Source organism: Helianthus annuus, chromosome 12 (assembly GCF_002127325.2).
Source record: "Helianthus annuus cultivar XRQ/B chromosome 12, HanXRQr2.0-SUNRISE, whole genome shotgun sequence".
NCBI classification, from domain to species: domain Eukaryota; kingdom Viridiplantae; phylum Streptophyta; class Magnoliopsida; order Asterales; family Asteraceae; genus Helianthus; species Helianthus annuus.
In genome coordinates, this window is record NC_035444.2 from 54219086 (window position 1) to 54241811 (window position 22726).

General features: G+C 38.5%; 1 protein-coding gene across 1 annotated transcript; it reads left to right on the top strand.

Annotated features, from left to right (window-relative positions):
• Window positions 1–5023: 5023 nt before the first annotated feature.
• LOC110894923 (ubiquitin-conjugating enzyme E2 7) lies at window positions 5024–10395 on the top strand. Its single transcript, XM_022142178.2, has 6 exons — window positions 5024–5239; window positions 5308–5410; window positions 6669–6766; window positions 6856–6956; window positions 9790–9867; window positions 10138–10395. Exons 1-6 carry the CDS (start codon window positions 5191–5193, stop codon window positions 10213–10215), a joined length of 507 nt encoding a protein of 168 aa, XP_021997870.1. The 5' UTR covers window positions 5024–5190; the 3' UTR covers window positions 10216–10395.
• Window positions 10396–22726: the final 12331 nt, after the last annotated feature.

Below are 22726 nucleotides of genomic sequence, written 5' to 3' on the forward strand. Positions count from 1 at the left end.
AACCTTTTATTGTAATATGGGTTTTATCTCATTTACTTAATATTAAACTTTGGTGTTTTACAAACTCTGAAAGATTTCCTAACTACGGTCCTAATGAGATTTTCCGCTGCAAATTTAATAAACATCAGTACCACCTGACTGTTCACGGCTCCCGCCCAGGGTGGCGTTGCGGGTTGTGACATACACCGTCGTTACCGATCATTACCTCGACAACCAAAACCCACCGTCGTGTCCAAAAAAGATTAGAAGTTCTTGATAATTGGAATCAGTTTATGCAATTAAAAAGGAAAGAGAAACAAACACCACCGTAACACCACCATCTGCCACCGCTACTTAAACTCACCACCAGTATATGCCCCCACAACCATAACCCGCCACAACCCACCACTAGAGACCATAATCCCCAAACCCCATCTTCCACAAACATCCACAACCACCACCATATCAAATACAACATCCCTGCCGTTTTCCGGCGGGTCTGTGAAACGACGGGGGTGGATCCGTGAAACGAATTATGACAACAACTTTTAGGGTTTCGTTGAAGTTTTTTTTAGATAAGGGGAGAAGGAGAGACGACGAAGATCGTTGTAGTGGTGGTGCTGTTGTAGTGCTATGGTGGTGGTGGTGCTATGGCGAGGTTTTGCAAAGACGGTAGTGGTGCGATGGTGGAGGTGCTCTGGACGGTGTTGATATGATGGCGGTAGTGATGCGATTGCGGTGATGGTGCTATGGGTGGTGGTGACCCAGATTGTATAGAGAGACAAAGAGAGTTTGTAGAGATAGAGAGATGAGAGAAATAAAGTGAGTTTTGAGAGAGAGAGGGGGGGAGGAGAAAAGTTTTTTTATTTTATTTTTTATTTTGTGTTTAGGATAAATGACCAAAATACCCCTATGTGAGGTCCACTAGGTAAGATTTATCCATGAAAACTAACTAAGTTAGGGCTAAATGAGATAACATGCAAGAGTTTGCAAACATCAAGTGCGTTTTTTTTTTTGTATTTTTTTAAAGATAAAGGACATAGTTTGCAATCTGGTGTCAACATAAAGGACGAGTTTTGTAGTTTACTCTTTATTTTAATTATACTTCTTTTTAGTATTTATGAACGTATTTTTTAGTATTTATTTTTATTTAGCTTCTTAAATTAACTTATTTTTATTTAATATTAGTTTTGTGATAAAAAAATAATATGTTAAAATAAACAAGTAAAGATTAAAAAAACAATTTAGGTGTAGTGAAACCAATAAAACTAGAGTGAATTGCAAGAATTGTCCTTTATCTTTATACCCATTTGCAGGCGTTGTCCTTTATGTTTAAAATTGACAAGTTTTGTACTTTATGTTTTCAAATCATACACGTTTTGTCCTTTAGCCCTAACCTGGTTACTTTTTTCTGTTAGATGGAGGGCAAATTGGTCTTTTTATATATTTATTAAAGAAACCATTTTAATAATTTAATTTAATTATATATAAAGAAAAACTTTTCTCTATCTCTCTCTATATACCCTTTCTCTCCCTCTACCTCTCTCCATAACCACCATCTACAACCGAACCCAACCCACATCACCTGACAACTTCCGGCGACCACGACCACCCTTCACCGAGAATATCAAGCGCCATTAAAAGCTGTGGAGGCCAAAGATTATTCCGGTTTTCTGCTGGCGCTATTAAAAGCTTGTATGTTATTGTTTGGGCGAAAACGAAAATATACAGGTTACAAGCTGTGGAGGCCAAAGATTAATCTTTTGCAAAGACCACTAGATGTTTACAATTTGGAAGCTGCAATTGCTCCCCTTTTATGACCTCCAAAGCAAAAACCATTCTCTGTTCTATCCCTTCTTTCTTTGTTAACAATTTTATAGACAACATTATTATTACATCAACTATATATCTTTTGGTGAAATTAATCACTCATCCCCAAGTGTGGAGTGTGTCAATCTGGCTTGGCTGTGTCGCCCCACCCACCTGCAACCAAACCCACCACAACCACCCAACTACCACCCACCTGCAACACCTTCGTCGCCACCCCACCCACCTACAACCAAACCCACCAGAACCACACAGCCGCCACCAGACACCCTTTCATCCTCAGTATTCGTGACGACTCCGTTAATTTCTCTTCTTTCAAACGTTGGCTGGTAACTTCCCCTTTTTCTTAACGAACCTCATCATTTTAATTAGTGATAATTTTGCTAAACAATCAATTAATTTTTTAAAAAAATGGAATTTTGATTTTAGGGCTTTTAGATCTGTAGAATCGATTGAACAAATTAGATTTGAATTATTGAAATTTGATGACAGTGAATAATACAGGGACATGATTACATACTCGTGAGATCGTTCGTGCCTTTTGCAGCAGGTCAATTGATGAAATAATGCAAGGAATCGAGAGAGATAAGAGGGTGAGAGAGAGGGAGACTGGAGAGTTTCAGTTTTTTATATTTTTTAGGCTAAATTGCACTTTTCGTCCTTTATGTTTCAGGGTTTCTGCAAGCGCTGTCCTTGAAGTTTAAAAATTACACTCTATGTCCTTTTTGTTTGCAACCTATAACGGGCGGTGTCCTTTCTCATAAACCCAGTTAACTTTTTATGTTAAAACCCCTTTTTGTAAAGCTCCTTAACAACAAGGACCATATGTGTAATTTTACCGTCTTCCCCAACCCTAACTCTACTGATCTCTTCAAATCATTCATCTAAATCTCTGTACTCTGTATCTATATATTACAATATACACACATCATTCAACTTCACCAACAATAACCGCCTCAATCATTCAACATCCACACCTCTATTCAGATTTGCTTCCTCAAATGGACGATTTCGGATTCAAACCACAAGGGAAAGCTGCTCCGATGAAAGCCGTCTTCGTCTTTGAGTTGTTTCAACCCGTTTTTCTTGTGATAAATCCCTCTATTACACGCGATTTGCCCTATGTGAGTTAAGATTAACAGAGGGCTTGACTTTGATGTGCAATGAGGCCTGTTTTGTGTTCAATTTGATGTTAATTCAATCGATCTATGTGGGTTTATGGATTTTGATGTAATGTTGTCATTACAATTATTGTGGAATTTTAGGTGATTTTTTTACCTTAGTTTTTTTTGGGGTATTTTGAATATCTGAGTTACTGAAAATGGTTGGATTACTGGATCATAAGGCAATCTTTATTGGTTGAATTGCTTATATCTTCTTGTTTGCATTATGTTGCTGTGTTTCATTGTTGGATGAGATCTTTTTTTTTTAAATAACTCAAAATTTAAGGGTTTAGTAAGCAGTCTTTTTAGATGATCTTATATGCGACTAGTTATAACTTATATAACAGTTAAGATGAAAATAGTTATAAGGGGTTTTTCAGCCACAATGGAATTAAGCAAATTGTTAAGCTACATGAATGATGTGTGTTCATTTTCTGGAACTATGAATCTATTATGGTGTGTGTAAGATATCGACCCGGATGCTTGTTACTCTCCATGTCACAGGAACAAGTCTATTTCCAAATCAAACCCAAAAGAGGGCAAATCGCGTGTAACAGAGGGATTTGTCACAAGAAAAACGGGTTGAAACGACTCAAAGACGAAGACGAAGTACTGGGTTCGCCGGAATTGGTAGTGTTTACTGGATTACCATCGAAGTAACGAGATACATGCTGAAACTTCGTTGTTAAGTTGTTATAAGATGGAGATCATGTTTATTGCGAAAGAAACGGACCGAAAAGGCGTAGAAATGGGGTTCCGGAGTTTCCGGAATCCGGCGAAATTGCCGACCGGATAAACGTAGAAGATGGCGGCTGATGCTCTTGTTTTATTTTTGAATGCTTCACTTTTTTACATAAAAGGTCCCTCATGTTTGAAGTTGAGAGAGACAAGGGGTTTTAACATAAAAAGTTAACTGGGTTTATGAGAAAGGACACCGCCCGTTATAGGTTGCAAACATAAAGGACATAGAGTGTAATTTTTAAACTTAAAGGACAGAGCCTTCAGAAACCCTGAAACATAAAGGATGAAAAGTGCAATTTAGCCTATTTTTTATTTATATATTTTCTTACAAAATAGTCCTTGAATATTAATTATTTACACACTAGTCCCTGGAAAGATAAAATGACAAGAATGCCCTCATGTGCAAGGCACATGACCAGATTTAACCAAAAAAATAAACTGGGTTAGGCTTAAAGGACATATCGTGCAAGATTTTGAAACAATAAGTACAAAACTCGTCAATTTTAAAGATAAAGGACACCGCCTGCAATTGCCTATATACTTAAAGGACAAAACTTGCAATTCACTCAATAAAACTATTACCAGTGAAATAAAGTAAATAAAGTGGTCTGATATGATAAACATATTTTACGATGTGACAGTGAAAACAAATTAAAGCATTAGAACATGTGTAGTGGTCAAGCTACCATAAAAGACGTTATATGAAAAGTGGCAAAACAATTGAAATTGGGGGGGGGGGTATATAACATGTGTGTAGTGGATGGAGCCCCATAATACCGTACCAACAACAAAAAAAAGTTTACATTCTTTGTTTCGTTAAGGCTTAAGGGACATATTTTTCTGAGCTTGGACATGGCATTTGAATTCACAGGAACGACCCTGGCCTTGTTTTAAATCATAAATAAGAAAGGTAATTCGATTTGTGATCTTTGCTCTTGAAAATTTCATGAGTTTGTTGCGTGATTCATTTGCGTTACATAATTACTAATTATTCTAATTATGTGCGATTCGAATCTAACAGATGAAAACAAATAAGAAACACAATCATTTTCTGATAATTAATTAGGTATTTCAATCATGCACGATTCCAATTCATCTAACATATTCAAGTTCTATAAGCAATCACGTGAAACTAAGACAATTCTGACTCTCATCCGTTACTAAACCGTTACTTTAGTATTCATCAGACAAGTAAAATCTTAAGAAAAAAATCTTTTAATTATTTTTTATATCAAACCTTGTTAGATAAACCAATCCCAATATCCAAACATGTGAAACTTAAAATCAATCAACAACATACTTAGATTTGAGATAAGTCATGATAACACCCAAGCTTTCAAAAATATATATTTTTATCTTATATCCAACAAAACTACAAACACTTTATTGAAGTTTGTTGGGGTTATAAATCGATCAAAAGGGCTTATTCCAAAACCCCTCTTTCACTTGCATCTTCTCCAATCGGCCTCCATTCTCATCAATGGCATCTCCATCTCAAGCAAGTCTCCTTCTTCAGAAACAACTCAAAGGTTCAATTCTCCCTTTCAATTTCACTTTTCCTTTGTTTCCAGTCATGATCCGTTGTTTGTTCTTGCAGATCTCTGTAAAAACCCTGTTGATGGCTTCTCTGCTGGTCTTGTTGATGAAAGCAACCTGTTTGAATGGAGTGTCACTATTATTGGACCGCCTGATACATTATAGTATGTTTTCTTTTTTGTTTGGATTGATGTTGTGTTGTTAATTAGGGGGTTGGTTTTGTGGGTTTGGGTTGATTAGGGTTTGTTTAGGGTTTTGGGTGATTTAGGGCTTCAGTTAGGGTTTTTATGTAATGGGTTTTGTTTGATGCTTCATGGGTTTGATTTGGTTTTTATTTTATTAGATAAGGGCATCTTGATTTGTTGTTGTGCATGGGAATTTTAGTAGTTTTTTTTTTTTTTTTTGCTCAGTTATGTGTTCATTGTCTGTTTTTAGGATTAAAGATTGAAGCTTGGTGTTTTAGGTTTGTGTGATTTAGGCTAGTCTGTTATGTGGGGGTGTCTTGGGTTGAGATGAATGGATCTTGGTTTAAAAAAGCGCGAGGTGCACCGAGTAGATGGGGTCTAAGACCGAGGTGTAATGCCCAAACTGAAAAAGCGCATTGCTTTTCGCAATTTATTTATGTATATAATTTTTTTTTAATATTTGATTAGTTTTCCTAGGATTTTAGCATTAGTTACACATAAACTTGGTTTTAAATTGCGTGATGCGCTCCGATGCGTTTGGCCTAAAACTCTGTTTCACATTAGCGCATCACGTATGCAATGCGCTCTTTACAAAAAAAATCTAAAAAAATTATTTATACATAACAACTTACAAAAACATACTTAAGCTAAAACAACTGACGTAATAAGAAGATAAGAGTTGTGCTTTATGGTTCATATCAAGAATACTAAAATGTTTCTAGAACCACAAAAAGTGTTTAGGAACCATAATGGTCCAAATCGAGCAATTTCATAAAACCTGGGGAAAAAACATAAGAAAAAAATGTTGTGTGCATCGGAGCGCATTATGCGAAATCAGCACAATATTCTCGCATCACGTAAACGCAATGCCTCAACTGTGGCGATGCACTTTCATTAGCGCATCGGGCAGATCACGATAATGCGCGCATTTTAAAACCAAGGACAATAATAAACATTGTCTTTGGTTTAATGTATCAATAACCTGTATGTACAACCTAGAAAGCTATATGTTCAACATCCTGATGCACAAAACCCTCCTTGTACGAAAGGTTCGCCTCAAGACGGCACCTCATGCTAATTTTTTGTGCGCCTGAGGTCGCCTTGCATGTAGGTGCACTTTTTCAAACCAAATTTTGGATCATTTAGTTTTGGTTTCGATCTTGATTTCTAGAAACTTTCAAGATCATCCTATGCAGAGCATGTTTCTGATTCTTGGTATCTGGATATATTGTTTCAGTGATGGAGGATTTTTCAATGCTATAATGACCTTCCCGCCGAATTATCCAAATAGTCCTCCAACAGTTAGATTTACCTCGGAGGTTTGGCATCCGAACGGTTAGTACGCTACGTTTTTTAGTATTTTGATTTCTTTTTATTCTTAAAAAATACCCAAGAAAGATTTTATAAATTTTTGAATTGTACAGTTTACCCTGACGGCAAGGTCTGTATTTCGATTCTCCATCCCCCTGGTGATGATCCTAACGGCTATGAGCTTGCAAGTGAGCGGTGGACACCAGTTCATACGGTATGTCCTTGCTTGTTTTATAAAACATATTTTGTATGGATGAGTCTTGAGTGTGTCATTAACTCGTCATGCCAAACGTTCAGAATGCTAAAATTCTTTAAAATTGATGAGTTTTATACTTTATGTTTCAGATTCTTGCACGGTTTATCCTTTGACCCTAACCTAGTTAAAACTTTTCTATTAAATCAAATTACCCAAGGGTAGTTTAGTCTTTGTAGATATTAACAAAAAGGATTTAAAAAAAAAAAAAAACTTATTAATATATTACATTAAAAAAATCAGCTTATATATTTTCAATTCTCTCGATCTCTTTCACTTACCACAACCACCCATTCAGAAAACCATCCAAAAGCTTTACTAATTGCTTAATCGGTTAGTAGTGGCTGCTAAATGCAATTATCGACAACTCCTTTTGTCCCAACAAAAGGAAGTTTGAGTGTTTGACTATACAAAATCGAGAAAACTTGTGGCTAACAACTATGTAGTTAATATCCCGATATATCAACCGATATATCAGTGATATATCGGTTATCGGTCCTCTGCCGAGATAGCGGTACAAAATATTGGTCAGAATATCGGTACCGATAATATCAGCGATATTGTCCGACATTTGTGACCGATATAGAACCGATATTTAATCGATAAATCACCGATTTTCCCGATATCAGTACCATTCTTCTTATTTCTACCGTTCATTTTTTTTCTTATTGCTGCTATTAGTATTTTAAGTCTTAATTGTTAGTTGTTACTTTTAAATGTTAGTGTTTTAAGCCTTAGTCAGTTCTTACTTGTTATAATTGTTAGTGTTAAATTGCTATATATATCTATAAATTTAGCCTGATATTAAAATCACCATATCCTGCCGATATCCCACCGCGATAACCGATATCTCAAATATCGGTCCTTGACCGATATCCGATATTTACCGCATTAACTACTTAGGCTAAGAATCAGTCTTACAATCTTTTAATGACTGGTAATGGAAAAATAGGTGAATTCAGACTGACATCTTCTCAAATTTCAACCCAGAACTGAAAATGTTGGATCTTTTTTGGACTGAGGGAGTGTATGGCTTCTTTCATTTGCGGTGCCTTTGTAATCACTGCCCAAAGTTAATTTGCTTGACTACCGCACAATCATTCAGTTCTTCATTAAACCAATCAACCATTATGTGTCATGTTGCAAAGTTTTATGTTTGAATTTAAGGTGGGGGTGGCTAGTTGTGCAGTGGTAGTTGGTAGGAAGGGTGGTGGAGTATCAATGGTGGCGCTGCGGCAGGGTCTGTTGGACCGAACCAGGAGCAGATATTGAGCAACCTTTACTACTCCCCTTAGCATGTGCCGCCACTTCATCCATGGCTGAATCGGAGGTTTCATAAGCGACGCCGTGATTTGAGTGATGTTGTGGTTGCATTTTGACCCAGCCGAGAATCCTCCCCAAGCCCAAAATTGGTGCTGGATGTAGTGATAGAAGGTGCGCGACGCTCTTTCTAGAGCTGAGATTGTGAGCCGCCACATCCAATTTTGGGGGATGACAATGGTAAGGTTGGTCGCAGGTGGGGGTGGATGGTGATGGTGATGAGTGGGAGAGAGAGAGAGAGGTGAGAAAGAAAGAGAGTATGAGAGAAAATGGTGGGTATTAAAGTTACTTACATAATTAGTCTTTTTAGAGGTGAAATTACAAAAATGCCCTCACATGCAAGGCAAATGACTAGATTTAACAAAAAAAATTAACTGGGTTAGGGTTAAAGGACATACAGTGTAAGATTTTGAAACAATAAGTATAAAACTCTGTCAATTTTATAGACAAAGGACACCACCTAAAATTTGGTATATAAATAAAGGACAAAACTTGTAATTCACTCTAATATAAGTGTCGAGTCGTTTAGGTCCCAAATCGTGTATCCAAGGCGCTGTACGCATACAATTTTTATAGATAATATTGTCTAATTTGTTAATTCTTGAACTATAGAAAATAATAAGATAATAAAAGCAAAATGCTTTATGTACAACCTAAGAATATTTTTATAAGCTAGGTTTTAAAAGCTGAGGTGAGGGCCTCATGTACAAGGCCTCTTGTATTATCAACTATTTACTATTACCAAGTATGGATATGGATAGTATTGATTTTTTCATTGTTGATCACTAAAAAACAAGACAATAAAAGAAAAAAAAAAGGGTATAATAACCACAAAATTGTACAACATAGACAAGCATTTATCTTAATCTTAAACCCATCCGCTTGTTTCTTAATCACAAACTCCGTTTCAATTTGAAAATCAATAATAAATTTTTGTTACATTGACAATCCGATGGTCGCATGTTTCTAATCAACCAAATTTGATTTGCGAATCATCGGTCATTTACATCGATTAAGGGTTGATATCATGCAAGCAAAATCTTTGTACTTGAATAAATGCCACAAAAACCTATAATTTGCAAGTGATTTTAGTATTTTAGGACAAACGCTTTCCATTCAAAAAACCCAAATTTCCCTTCTTTTGTTCACGTTTCTGTGGCTACTTTTACAACATACGTAAGTGTTAACAACCTTTAAAATTGTTCTATTACATTAAAATAAAAATAATTTTTTTTATAATAGCTTTTGTAATCATATACAATATATAAATTATCTGTGAAACAAAAATGGACGAGTAAGTGTTGGCTGATCGACCCAACTCATTTCATGTCACGTACCCTTTAATATATCATTGGCCACCCACAGAAATTTTCTTTAATGTATAACTTATGAGATTACCTATTTTTTAATATGTTTTCTTTATAGTTATGTGTTTAAACTTTTAATTAAATGATTGAAAAAACTGTGTTTGCAGGTAGAGAGCATAGTCTTGAGTATTATATCGATGCTTTCTAGCCCTAACGACGAATCACCTGCTAATGTGGAAGCCGCGGTAACAAATACATTTTCTTTTATTTAGTCTAGAGGTGGCCGTTTCGACCCATTTACTTTTGAATGGGCCAATTCAGTTTCTTTATCCAACGGGTCGGGTGGGTGGAATTAGAAATTTTGCTAAAAAAGAAACAAGTCAAATAGGTTGAACATGTATCGACTTGTTACCCAACCACTCGACCTGTCTATTTTGCCACCTCTGCTTTTCACTCACTCATTGTGCGGTCAAACCTTATATGGCGGTTTTAATGTTTGATATTTGTGATTTCAGAAAGAATGGAGAGATAGAAGGGAGGAATTCAAGAAGAAAGTTGGTCGATGTGTGAGAAAATCGCAAGAAGTTATGTGAAACCAATGTGGTGAGTCCTTATGGTTGGAATCATCATGTTAAGTTTCTCATTTTATTTTACCTTATATGTTCCTTCCATAATGTTTGTTATACTCTTGTTTTGCTTGCTTCATTATGCAACAGACTTTCCAAATGTATTTTTTTTGGACCCTTTTTATGTTCATTGTGATTTTTTGTTTCCGTTTTTGTATTGGATAGAAGTTCATCATCATACTCAGTAAATCCTACCAATTGGATAGAAGTTACATGAGTTAAAAGGGAAATAATCAATACAAATGTAAAGATAAAAAAACTATGAAAAGTAATTAGTTATATTCAAAAAATATATATTATATGAATGAAAATGTAAAAAAAGAAAGTTGAAAGGGTATCTCACCATGAATCCACAAACATGCAAGTTTAACACGATGATAAACTAAAACAACATAATGAAGAATTTCTAAAGGGAAAATGTCATAGAATAGTAATCAAGTTTCAAAAGTGTTCTTATTAGGTCACTCATATCGTTTTTGTTCTAATTAGATAATTTAACATTCAAATCTAGCTATGTTCTTTTTTCCATGTGTGAAGAAAAAAATGAAGCATAATATGCTAGGGTCGGGTTATTTTAATATATGAAATTATATTTATTAAAAATAAAAAACATTTTAATTACATTAAAAATTAAAAAACAAGTTAAAATCCATGTCATCATCAAATAAAAGGGGAATAACAAACGAAAATCCACATGACACCGGTTATATATGAAATGGATGAAAAAAAAAAACTCTTTATTTTAAAGGAAAATGAATGTTGAGCGACATGATTGGAACACTTTTAAAACTTGGTTACTATTCTACAAAGTTACACCACGTTATTATATGTACTCCGTGACTAGGGCTACCTGTAAAGCTCATGGCTCTAGCCTTGTCAAAGAAAGCTCAACATTACGTTTGTATACAAGCCAAGCTCAAGCCAAGGTAATTCGTTAGTTGGCTTGTATAGAAACATGATGTTGAGCTTTATTTGACAAGGCTCGAGCTATGAGCTTTACAGGTAGCCTAAGTCACGAAGTACATATAATAACATTGGTCGCAAAGTAGTACATATATTTCTACTCCGTAGAGGTATGGTAAATGAAGTTTAAAATTGTGTGTTTCCATCTAACAAAAAAAGATTTTCATTTTGACACTGGCTTCAAACTATCGATGATATGTGCTTACATGGTTATTTCCATGAGTTTGTTGGCTTTTCCTTTCATATATCTAGCATCTCATTAGTTTAACAATGTTTTTCCTTCGTCTTTTGTTCTTCTCCCCCTAAATAAGACGAAGTTTAACAATATTTTTTCTTCGTCTTCCATTCTTCTCCCCCTAAATTATAAGAGGTGGAGCAAGATGTTGCATGAGCTTTCGAGTAAGCGTGATTGCTCGTTACAAGTGAAATAGAACAAATCTTGGACACAGAATTGCCCAACTTCATTGTATCTTTTAAATTCTCTGCATCCTATGCTTCTTTTATAACTTTCACTATGTATAATTCTGTCTGATGCACTCTTGTGTCGCAACATCTTTGACATAATGAATGTCATCATAATCTCTAGCCCTTGAACATCCATATCAGCACTTTGGAAAGGAATACAAAAACAACACATGGACACAAAAACATGTCTTTGACATAAGAACTCGGCATGGGGAAGTCATCGCGGAGCTAGCTTGGTCGGGTAGCGGCTCCCGGAGTGAGATCACTCCGGCGGTTGGGAGGACCGTGCACTTCCCCCCCCCCCCCCCCCAAATAGTTTGTTTCATGTGAAAACCCTCAAATTTACATGTAACCGTACAATCTATTAATGTTAATTAAAGTACTTGATAACTGTGCTGAATCATTTAACTGCTCTCTAATTACTATGTTATGCTTACATGTATTTGTTAACATACTAATAGTATACAGAAAAGTTACTAAATAGTCCGGTACGCCTTCCTGAGTGTTAAAAATTAAAAACGTTACAAAAATATATATATATATATATATATATATATATATATAGAGTAAGGTTAACATACAAAAAGCCTTATCATACATCACGTAGGAGACAATGGTAACCGTTGGATCAGGGGTATAATCACGCATGGGACCACATAATCACGCATGGGACCACATAATCACGCATGGGACTATAATCACGCATGGGACTATAATCACGCACGTTATATGATAATAACGCACGTTATGTTTTTTGTCATGTATGTTAATGTAGGTTAAGCCTTAAAGTACATTATACTTTCTCTATATATATATATATATATATATAAGACACTTTACGGAGTAATTAAGCACTTTAACGGAACAACACCGAACCGAACAACCGGACTTTACCCGGGACATAAAAATATTGTCACTGACACTGTTTTTCTTTTTCTGAGCCAGTTAGGGTCCCCGAATAACCTAACCCCCGTTATATTATATGACACTCTAATAATTAATTTAATTACCTAATTAACAAACTAGATACTAATCATCTAGTTAGAAACCAACCCAAACCCCCTTTTCCCCAACGAGTTCGGTCCCAAGAAGGGGACAACCACTTACACATTTTGATTATTATAATCCTCATGCATAAAATCTTAAAGACACCTTATCTCTTGGACAATTAGGATGAATGGGTTATAAATTAACATCATGGGTAAACACTTAACATTCACAACACTTAACAAAACTTGACCACTCTCTCTCCTTCCTCTTGATTCTCGGCCGACCACATAAGCACCACCACCATCACTTTTCAATTTCATTCAAGCTATTCCAAGCTCATACAAGTGTGAAGGATCACGCATAAGGAAGCTCGGTGCACTCGGGAACACAAGGACCTCACTACGTTGCTATTAACCAACCGTTTTTCGTCTAGTTTCTTCCCTAGCCTCGAACTAGTAGTAAGTGCCTCTAAGCATCATCTTAATCTTGTTTATGGTGGTTAACAAGTGATTTAATGGCTGAAAATTTGAAACACTAAAGAACATAACATAAAGTCTTGGACAAAAGATGAATAAGTTGGATAAAGAGAAGTTATGTGTGTAAATCATGTAGATCTTGTGTTGTTATGATTCTTGGTTGATTATCTGATGTTTTGCTGGTTAATATTAATGTGGGATGTTGTTGTGGTCACTAAACATGTTAACGGAATCAATCAAACACGAACTAGGAAGTTAAAGACTGAAAACAGAATCTGTCCAAGCTTTACAGCCAATTTCAGTTGGCTGTAAACAGGTCATAAACTCAACGAAAAACTGATATTTTGAGTCTAAAATGTGATATTAGGAAATACAGTTCTAATGGCACCGGAATCATAAATTTTGGACTCCGGTTACTATTTTTAAAGTGTCATTTCATAACAGCAGCTAGAGCTGCATTTTTGTGCAGAAAATTGGCGATATGTTTTCAGTCATAACTTAAGTTCTGTGTCGGATCAGCCCATGAAATCTGTACAGTAGATGGACACTGATGTCGTAGTAATTGTCCCACTAGAATTTCGTCAATCCGACTTACAATGAATTTTTAGTGAATTATTCCGTGGGCTGCAGTCAGAAAATAATAAATCTGAGTGCAGTCCGGAAAATGATTTTTAGTAAAATATTGGTGAGGAATTAGATCCCGAGATTTTTACACAATAATACTTGGGTCGTTTAGCATCTTCTATAAAAAGTTGGGAATTTTTGAAATAAGATAACTATTTTATTAAAATGCTCGAAAACAGCCCAGTTTCGGATAATTAAGTTAAAACCACATAAGTAGTGATTTGCGTGTCTAAATGTCGAATATGTTATCTGTGAATGATCTAACATGTTATGTGTCGATAAAAGTGTTATGTGCAATGTCTTATGTTTATTTGTGAATGGGAATAGATGGGGAGTTTATATGGGCATAAACCGTTAAAGTAATGCATGTTATGTGATAGATACGTGTAGGAACTTTGTGCTCTATTTGAAAACCACTAAATGATTAACTGGTAATTATATTAGGACGTGATTGACCGACCTCGACTGTTAGCTATATTTGAGAATCTAACCGAGCAAACCGAAGTGAGTTCACACACTTTCTAAGGCATGGGATTCCCGGTGGTTTGGGAATGGGTTAAAGAATTAAAACCGAATCTACATATCCTCCTTGGGTAGGATATGTACGGCCATCCTCCTTGGGTAGGATGCCAATATTATTCCTGCGTATTCTCCTTGGGTAGAACTACGTACGTTCGTCCTCCTTGGGTAGGACAACAACCTTAAAACTTACTAGACAAAACTCTATCATAAGTCCCTCATTTTATATCGACTTAATCGCCGAGGCCAATGGCGAGCGGGTTATTAGTTAATAGCGCTATTAGGTTTAACAAACCTCACACCATGCCAGTCGGACGGGCATGTACTAATGGACTATGGCAAACCATCAGTGATGATAGACACTGATGTAGTGCACAACTTACTTGCGTAGTGGTCGATATCATACGGTCTAGTAGTTCACATGGGGAAGCCCCCACTAATCATGAACAAGGTATGGGTAATAAAGAATGAACTGGTTAAAACTTTCTTTCAACTAAGGGGTAACCCCCACGGCAATTACGCCAACGAAAGACAAACCACGTTTTCAGAAAACAACTTAAAAACTAAACAACCAAACGTGAACTCACTCAACTTTGTTGTTGACTCGTTGTTACATGCCTTACAGGTCGCTAACTGCTTGGAGCTTGCACGAGGGTGGAGTCGTTGTGGTGTACGGACAGTTATGTCCAGTGTTTAATATTTAAATCATTATGAACTTATTAAACCTATGTGTCGGACTTTAAACTTATGAACTGCAAACTTATGTTTTGAACTTTATGTTTATGCTTCTGCTGTCTAAATTAAAACTTAGTTAACTAGCTTTTGGTCGCCAATCGTATTGTGGTTGGCTTACTTAAATACGTTGTTCAGTATGATTGGTGGCTCGATCCTGGTCACGTCACGCCTCCAAGCGGTGGTACTCCGCATGGTGGATTTTGGGGGTGTGACAGATTGGTATCAGAGCCATTGGTTATAGTGAACTTGGTTTTAAAAAGGGAAAAGCTTTTTGGTAAAACCAGACTATAACCTGTACAGTGCTCAACGATCCACGACGACGTTTCGCTCCACGTGCAAGACTCGACATAATAGGTGGTATGATTTATGTTATTTTGTCGGTTAGATAGCTCACATTGTGCATTAGATAATGTGATAATTGCTTTTTGAACCTTGCGTGCTTACTCTCTACTGTCGTCCCACACTTACACACTTTCGCGACATTTTCCTCACTTACGTTGCTTCGTTATGAAGATCATGAATGGACGCGGAGGACGCATCAACCTAACTCAAGCCCAGCTGACGGCTCTGATCAACGAACGAGTTGCTGAGGCACTCGCAGCTGTTCCTGCAGGAGGTATAACCTGCTACTTCGACCTATCTTAGGACGTCTAGATCTTACCTTCGCAAACATACCCTCGTGCTTAACCTTGTCATTTATTCTCGCACCACAGGTCAACATGCTCAGCCTCCTGTGTGCACGTTCAAAACCTTCATGGATTGCCGACCAAGCACTTTCAGCGGCACAGAAGGTGCTGTAGGCCTTCTTCACTGGTTTGAGAAGCTTGAGTCTGTTTTTGAGATGTGTGAATGCCCCGAAGATCGAAGGGTGAAATATGCTACTGGAACACTCGAAGGAGCTGCATTAACTTGGTGGAAAGCACAGGTTCAATTGCTTGGGTTGGCGGTTGCTAATGCCACCCCATGGAACGGTTTCAAGGAACTGATCAAAGAGGAGTACTGCAGTCGTGATGACATCCACAAGCTGGAGGTGGAATTTTTCAATCTGAAGATGACGAGGTCTGAGATCGAGGCATACACGAAGAGGTCAAACGAGCTGGCCATCCTGTGCCCTACTATGGTGGACCCTCCCATCAAGCGAATCGAGCTGTATCTTAAGGGTTTGGTGCCAGAAATCCAGAGCCACGTAACCTCAGCTAATCTTGGCACCATTCAGCAAATCGTCAAGTTGGCTCATCGTCTCACTGATCAGGCAGTTGAGCAGAACAGCCTGCCCAAGCGTATTAGCGCTACTACTTTTGAGGCTCCCAATGATAATAAGCGCAAGTGGGATGGAAATTTGGGCAAGGGTTATGCTTCAGCTCAATCCCAGCAGCGAAAGACCGACGAGTACAGGAGCCCCAGTCAGCAGTCTTCTGGGAATCAAGGTCAGGGTGGGTACAAGGGAAATCACCCTAAGTGCAATCGATGTAATCTGCACCACAGTGGCCAGTGCAACAAGGGTCGTTGTCAGAGGTGTCACAAACTGGGCCATGAAGCTAAGGATTGCAGGAGCCCACGTCCTGTGAATCAGAATCGCCAACAACAACAAGCTCCACAGAACCAGCAGCAGCAGCATCAGCAGGGAAATAAAGGATGCTTTCAGTGTGGCGCTGAAGGCCACTTTAAAAGGAACTGCCCCCAGCTGAACCAAAACCAAAATCAGAACAACCAAAGAAACGGAAACAACAATGGAGGCAACAACGGAGGCAACAACGGAGGTAACAATAATGGCACTGGCGCCCAAGGTCGTGTGTTCGTAATTGGTCAGGGTGAAGCAAGGAACGATCCCAACGTTGTGATGGGTAAGTTTCTTCTGGATGATTTCGTTGTTACTGTTTTATTTGATTCGGGTGCCGATACTAGCTACGTGTCCTTAAAAGTTAGTCAGATGCTTAAGCGTACTCCAACACTTTTGAACACGAAGCACATCGTAGAGTTAGCAAATGGTAAAAGTTTAGAGACTACACATGTAGTTAAGGGTTGCAAGCTTGTCCTTGCCGATCAGACCTTTTCTATCAACCTCATTCCTATCGTTCTGGGTAGTTTTGACGTTGTCATTGGGATGGATTGGTTATCTCAAAACCAAGCGGAGATTATTTGCAAGGAGAAAATCGTCCGTATCCCTCGTTCTGATAAAGAACCCCTCGTAATCCGTGGTGACAAGAGTGGTGCTGTTGTAGGCATTATCTCTTTCCTTAAAGCCCAGAAGTGTTTGCGAAAGGGTCACACCGCTATTCTAGCCCTCGTTTCTGATACATCCACGGAAGAAAGGAAGATAGAAGACATTCCTATTGTACGCGACTTTCCCGAGGTATTTCCTGAGGAATTGCATGGACTTCCGCCTCATCGTCAAGTTGAGTTTCAAATCGAGCTAGCTCCTGGAGCAGCGCCCATAGCTCGAGCCCCTTATCGTCTAGCCCCATCCGAACTCGAAGAACTGTCTACGCAACTACAAGAACTCTTGGAAAAGGGATTCATACGTCCTAGCTCTTCGCTATGGGGAGCTCCAGTATTATTCGTAAAGAAGAAAGACGGTACCTTCAGGATGTGTATTGACTACCGCGAGCTCAACAAGGTGACTGTGAAGAGTCGTTATCCTCTTCCACGTATTGATGACTTATTCGATCAATTGCAAGGGTCGAGTTTCTATTCCAAGATTGACCTAAGGTCAGGCTACCATCAGCTAAGAGTCCGAGAGGAGGACGTCTCCAAAACAGCATTCAGAACTCGTTACGGCCATTACGAGTTTCTGGTTACGCCTTTCGGGTTAACGAATGCACCTGCGGTCTTCATGGATCTCATGAACCGAGTGTGCAAACCTTACCTAGATAAATTCGTCATAGTCTTCATCGACGACATCCTGATCTATTCTAAGAGTCAGGAAGAACACGAGCAACACCTGAGGCTTATTCTGGAACTACTTCGTAAAGAGCAGCTGTATGCCAAGTTTTCGAAATGTGACTTCTGGCTTCGCGAAGTCCATTTTCTAGGCCATGTGGTAAACAAGGATGGGATTTATGTTGATCCATCCAAGGTTGACTCGATCAAGAACTGGCCTGCACCCCGTACACCAACAGAAATCCGCCAATTCTTGGGTTTGGCAGGATACTACAGAAGATTCATCAAGGATTTCTCCAAGATTGCGCAACCTCTCACTTCACTGACTCAGAAGGGTGTCACCTATCGTTTGGCTGATGCACAGGAATCTGCGTTTCAGCACTTAAAAGATAGACTTTGTAGCGCACCTATCCTCTCATTGCCTGAAGGCACAGAAGATTTTGTGGTTTATTGCGACACTTCCATCCAAGGACTTGGTTGTGTGTTGATGCAACGTGACAAGGTCATTTCCTACGCATCACGTCAACTTAAATTTCACGAAAGGAACTACACTACCCACGATCTGGAACTGGGAGCAGTTGTTTTCGCGCTTAAGATATGGAGACATTACCTGTACGGTACCAAGTGCACCATTTACACCGATCACAGGAGTCTCGAGCATATCTTCAAGCAAAAGGAATTGAATATGCGACAACGCCGATGGGTAGAACTTTTGAATGATTATGAATGCGCTATCAAGTACTATCCGGGCAAAGCCAATGTTGTGGCCGACGCCCTCATCCGAAAGGATACTATACCTAGGCGTGTACGTGCGTTATAGCTTACCATCCAAACTAACCTACCGGCTCAAATTCGCGATGCTCAGGTCGAAGCATTGAAAGCAGAGAACATCAGGGCTGAGTCCTTACGAGGATCGAGGCAACGACTGGAACAAAAGGAAAATGGCGCCTACTATGTTAACGGACGCATCTGGGTTCCACTTTATGGAGACCTGCGCGAGCTTGTGATGGATGAAGCACGTAAGTCTCGTTATTCAGTATATCCTGGTTCGGATAAGATGTACCACGATCTAAAGACTACATACTGGTGGCCTGGTATGAAAGCCAGCATAGCAACCTACGTCAGCAAATGCTTGACTTGTGCTAGGGTCAAGGTCGAATACCAGAAACCATCAGGCCCACTCCAACAACCAGAGATACCTAAATGGAAATGGGAGCAAATTTCCATGGATTTTGTTACTGGCCTGCCCAGATCTCAACGCGGAAACGATACCATTTGGGTGATCGTGGATCGACTAACCAAGTCTGCACATTTTCTGCCTATCAAGGAAACGGATAAGTTTTCTACTCTAGCAGACATCTACTTAAAAGAAGTGGTATCAAGGCACGAAGTGCCAACCTCCATCATTTCTGATCGTGACGCGCGTTTCACCTCTGAACTGTGGCAAACTATGCACAAGTCTTTTGGCTCACGTTTATATATGAGCACCGCTTATCACCCTCAAACGGATGGGCAATCTGAACGCACCATCCAAACCCTTGAAGACATGCTTAGGGCATGTGTAATCGATTTTGGTAACGGCTGGGAAAAGCATCTCCCGTTAGTGGAGTTTTCGTATAACAACAGCTACCACACCAGCATTCAGGCCGCTCCATTCGAGGCATTATACGGACGTAAATGCCGATCACCTCTTTGTTGGGCAGAAGTCGGTGACAGTCAAATCACTGGTCCAGAACTCGTAGTAGATACAACCGAGAAGATTGCTCAGATACGACAACGCATGGCGGCAGCTCGTGACCGTCAGAAAAGCTATGCCGATAAGCGTAGGAAGCCATTCGAGTTCCAGGTTAGTGATCGAGTGCTACTCAAAGTCTCACCTTGGAAAGGTGTAGTTCGTTTTGGCAAACGAGGCAAACTTAACCCGCGATATGTTGGACCCTTCGAAATCATCGAGAGAATTGGCAAGGTCGCCTATAGGTTGAATCTACCTGAAGAACTCAGCGGAGTTCACAATGTTTTCCACGTGTCAAATCTGAAGAAGTGTCTGTCAGACGAGACCCTCATAGTTCCTCTCAAGGAGCTCATTATCGACGACCAGCCGCGATTCGTCGAAGAACCAGTAGAGATTACGGATCAAGACGTTAAGATTCTCAAGCACACCAGAATACCTCTCGTCTGAGTTCGTTGGAATTCCCGTCGTGGCCCAGAGTATACCTGGGAACGAGAAGACCAAATGAAACTCAAGTATCCCCAGTTGTTTAAGAAAAACGCAACCACTAGTGAGGCTGAAGCTACTACAGAATTTCGAGACGAAATTCCAAATCAACCGCGGGATGATGTGACACCCCAGGAAAACCAGGAAACAAACGCAACTTAACTAGCTTCCTCAGTAACCACGCGCTAAATTTCGGGACGAAATTCTCTTAACATGGGGAAAATGTGACAACCCTCAAATTTACATGTAACCGTACAATCTATTAATGTTAATTAAAGTACTTGATGACTGTGCTGAATCATTTAACTGCTATCTAATTACTATGTTATGCTTACATGTATTTGTTAACATACTAATAGTATACAGAAAAGTTACTAAATAGTCCGGTACGCCTTCCTGAGTGTTAAAAATTAAAAACGTTACAAAAATATATATATAAGACGCTTTACGGAGTAATTAAGCACTTTAACGGAACAACACCGAATCGAACAACCGGACTTTACCCGGGACATAAAAATATTGTCACTGACACTGTTTTTCTTTTTCTGAGCCGGTTAGGGTCCCCGAATAACCTAACCCCCGTTATATTATATGACACTCTAATAATTAATTTAACTAGATACTAATCATCTAGTTAGAAACCAACCCTAACCCCCTTTTTCCCCCAACGAGTTCAGTCCTAAGAAGGGGACAACCACTTACACATTTTGATTATTATAATCCTCATGCTTAAAATCTTAAAGACACATTATCTCTTGGACAATTAGGATAAATGGGTTATAAATTAACATCATGGGTAAACACTTAACATTCACAACACTTAACAAAACTTGACCACTCTCTCTCCTTCCTCTTGATTCTCGGCCGACCAGATAAGCACCACCACCATCATCACTTTTCAATTTCATTCAAGCTATTCCAAGCTCATACAAGTGTGAAGGATCACGCATAAGGAAGCTCGGTGCACTCGGGAACACAAGGACCTCACTATGTTGCTATTAACCAACCGTTTTTCGTCTAGTTTCTTCCCTAGCCTCGAGCTAGTAGTAAGTGCCTCTAAACATCATCTTAATCTTGTTTATGGTGGTTAATAAGTGATTTAATGGCTGAAAATTTGAAACACTAAAGAGCATAACATAAAGTCTTGGACAAAAGATGAATAAGTTGGAATGTTGGATAAAGAGAAGTTATGTGTGTAAATCATGTAGATCTTGTATTGTTATGATTCTTGGTTGATAATCTGATGTTTTGCTGGTTAATATTAATGTGGGATGTTGTTGTGGTCACTAAACATGTTAACGGAATCAATCAAACACGAACTAGGAAGTTAAAGACTGAAAACAGAATCTGTCCAAGCTTTACAGCCAACTTCAGTTGGCTGTAAACAGGTCATAAACTCAACGAAAAACTGATATTTTGAGTCTAAAATGTGATATTAGGAAATACGGTTCTAATGGCACCGGAATCATAATTTTTGGACTCCGTTTACTATTTTTAAAGTGTCATTTCGTAACAGCAGCTAGAGCTGCATTTTTCTGCAGAAAATTGGCGATATGTTTTCAGTCATAACTTGAGTTCTGTGTCGGATCAGACCATGAAATCTGAACAGTAGATGGACCCTGATGTCATAGTAATTGTCTCACTGGAATTTCGTCAATCCGACTTACAATGAATTTTTAGTGAATTATTCCGTGGGCTGCAGTCAGAAAATAATAAATCTGAGTGCAGTCCGAAAAATGATTTTTTATAAAATATTGATAATGAATTAGATCCCGAGATTTTTACACAATAATATTTGGGTCGTTTAGCATCTTCTATAAAAAGTTGGGAATTTTTGAAATAAGATAACTATTTTATTAAAATGCTCGAAAACAGCCCAGTTTCGGATAATTAAGTTAAAACCACATAAGTAGTGATTTGCGTGTCTAAATGTCGAATATGTTATCTGTGAATGATCTAACATGTTATTTGTCGATAAAAGTGTTATGTGCAATGTCGTATGTTTATTCGTGAATGGGAATAAATGGGGAGTTTATATGGGCATAAACCGTTAAAGTAATGCATGTTATGTGATAGATACGTGTAGGAACTTTGTGCTCTATTTGAAAACCACTAAATGATTAACTGGTAATTATATTAGGACGTGATTGACCGACCTCGACTGTTAGCTATATTTGAGAATCTAACCGAGCAAACCGAAGTGAGTTCACACACTTTCTAAGGCATGGGATTCCCGGTGGTTTGGGAATGGGTTAAAGAATTAAAACTGAATCTACATATCCTCCTTGGGTAGGATATGTACGGCCATCCTCCTTGGGTAGGATGCCAATATTATTCCTGCGTATTCTCCTTGGGTAGAACTACGTACGTTCGTCCTCCTTGGGTAGGACAACAACCTTAAAACTTACTAGACAAAACTCTATCATAAGTCCCTCATTTTATATCGACTTAATCGCCGAGGCCAATGGCGAGCGGGTTATTAGTTAATAGCGCTATTAGGTTTAACAAACCTCACACCGTGCCAGTCGGACGAGCGTGTACTAATGGACTATGGCAAACCATCAGTGATGATAGACAGTGATGTAGGGCACAACTTACTTGCGTAGTGGTC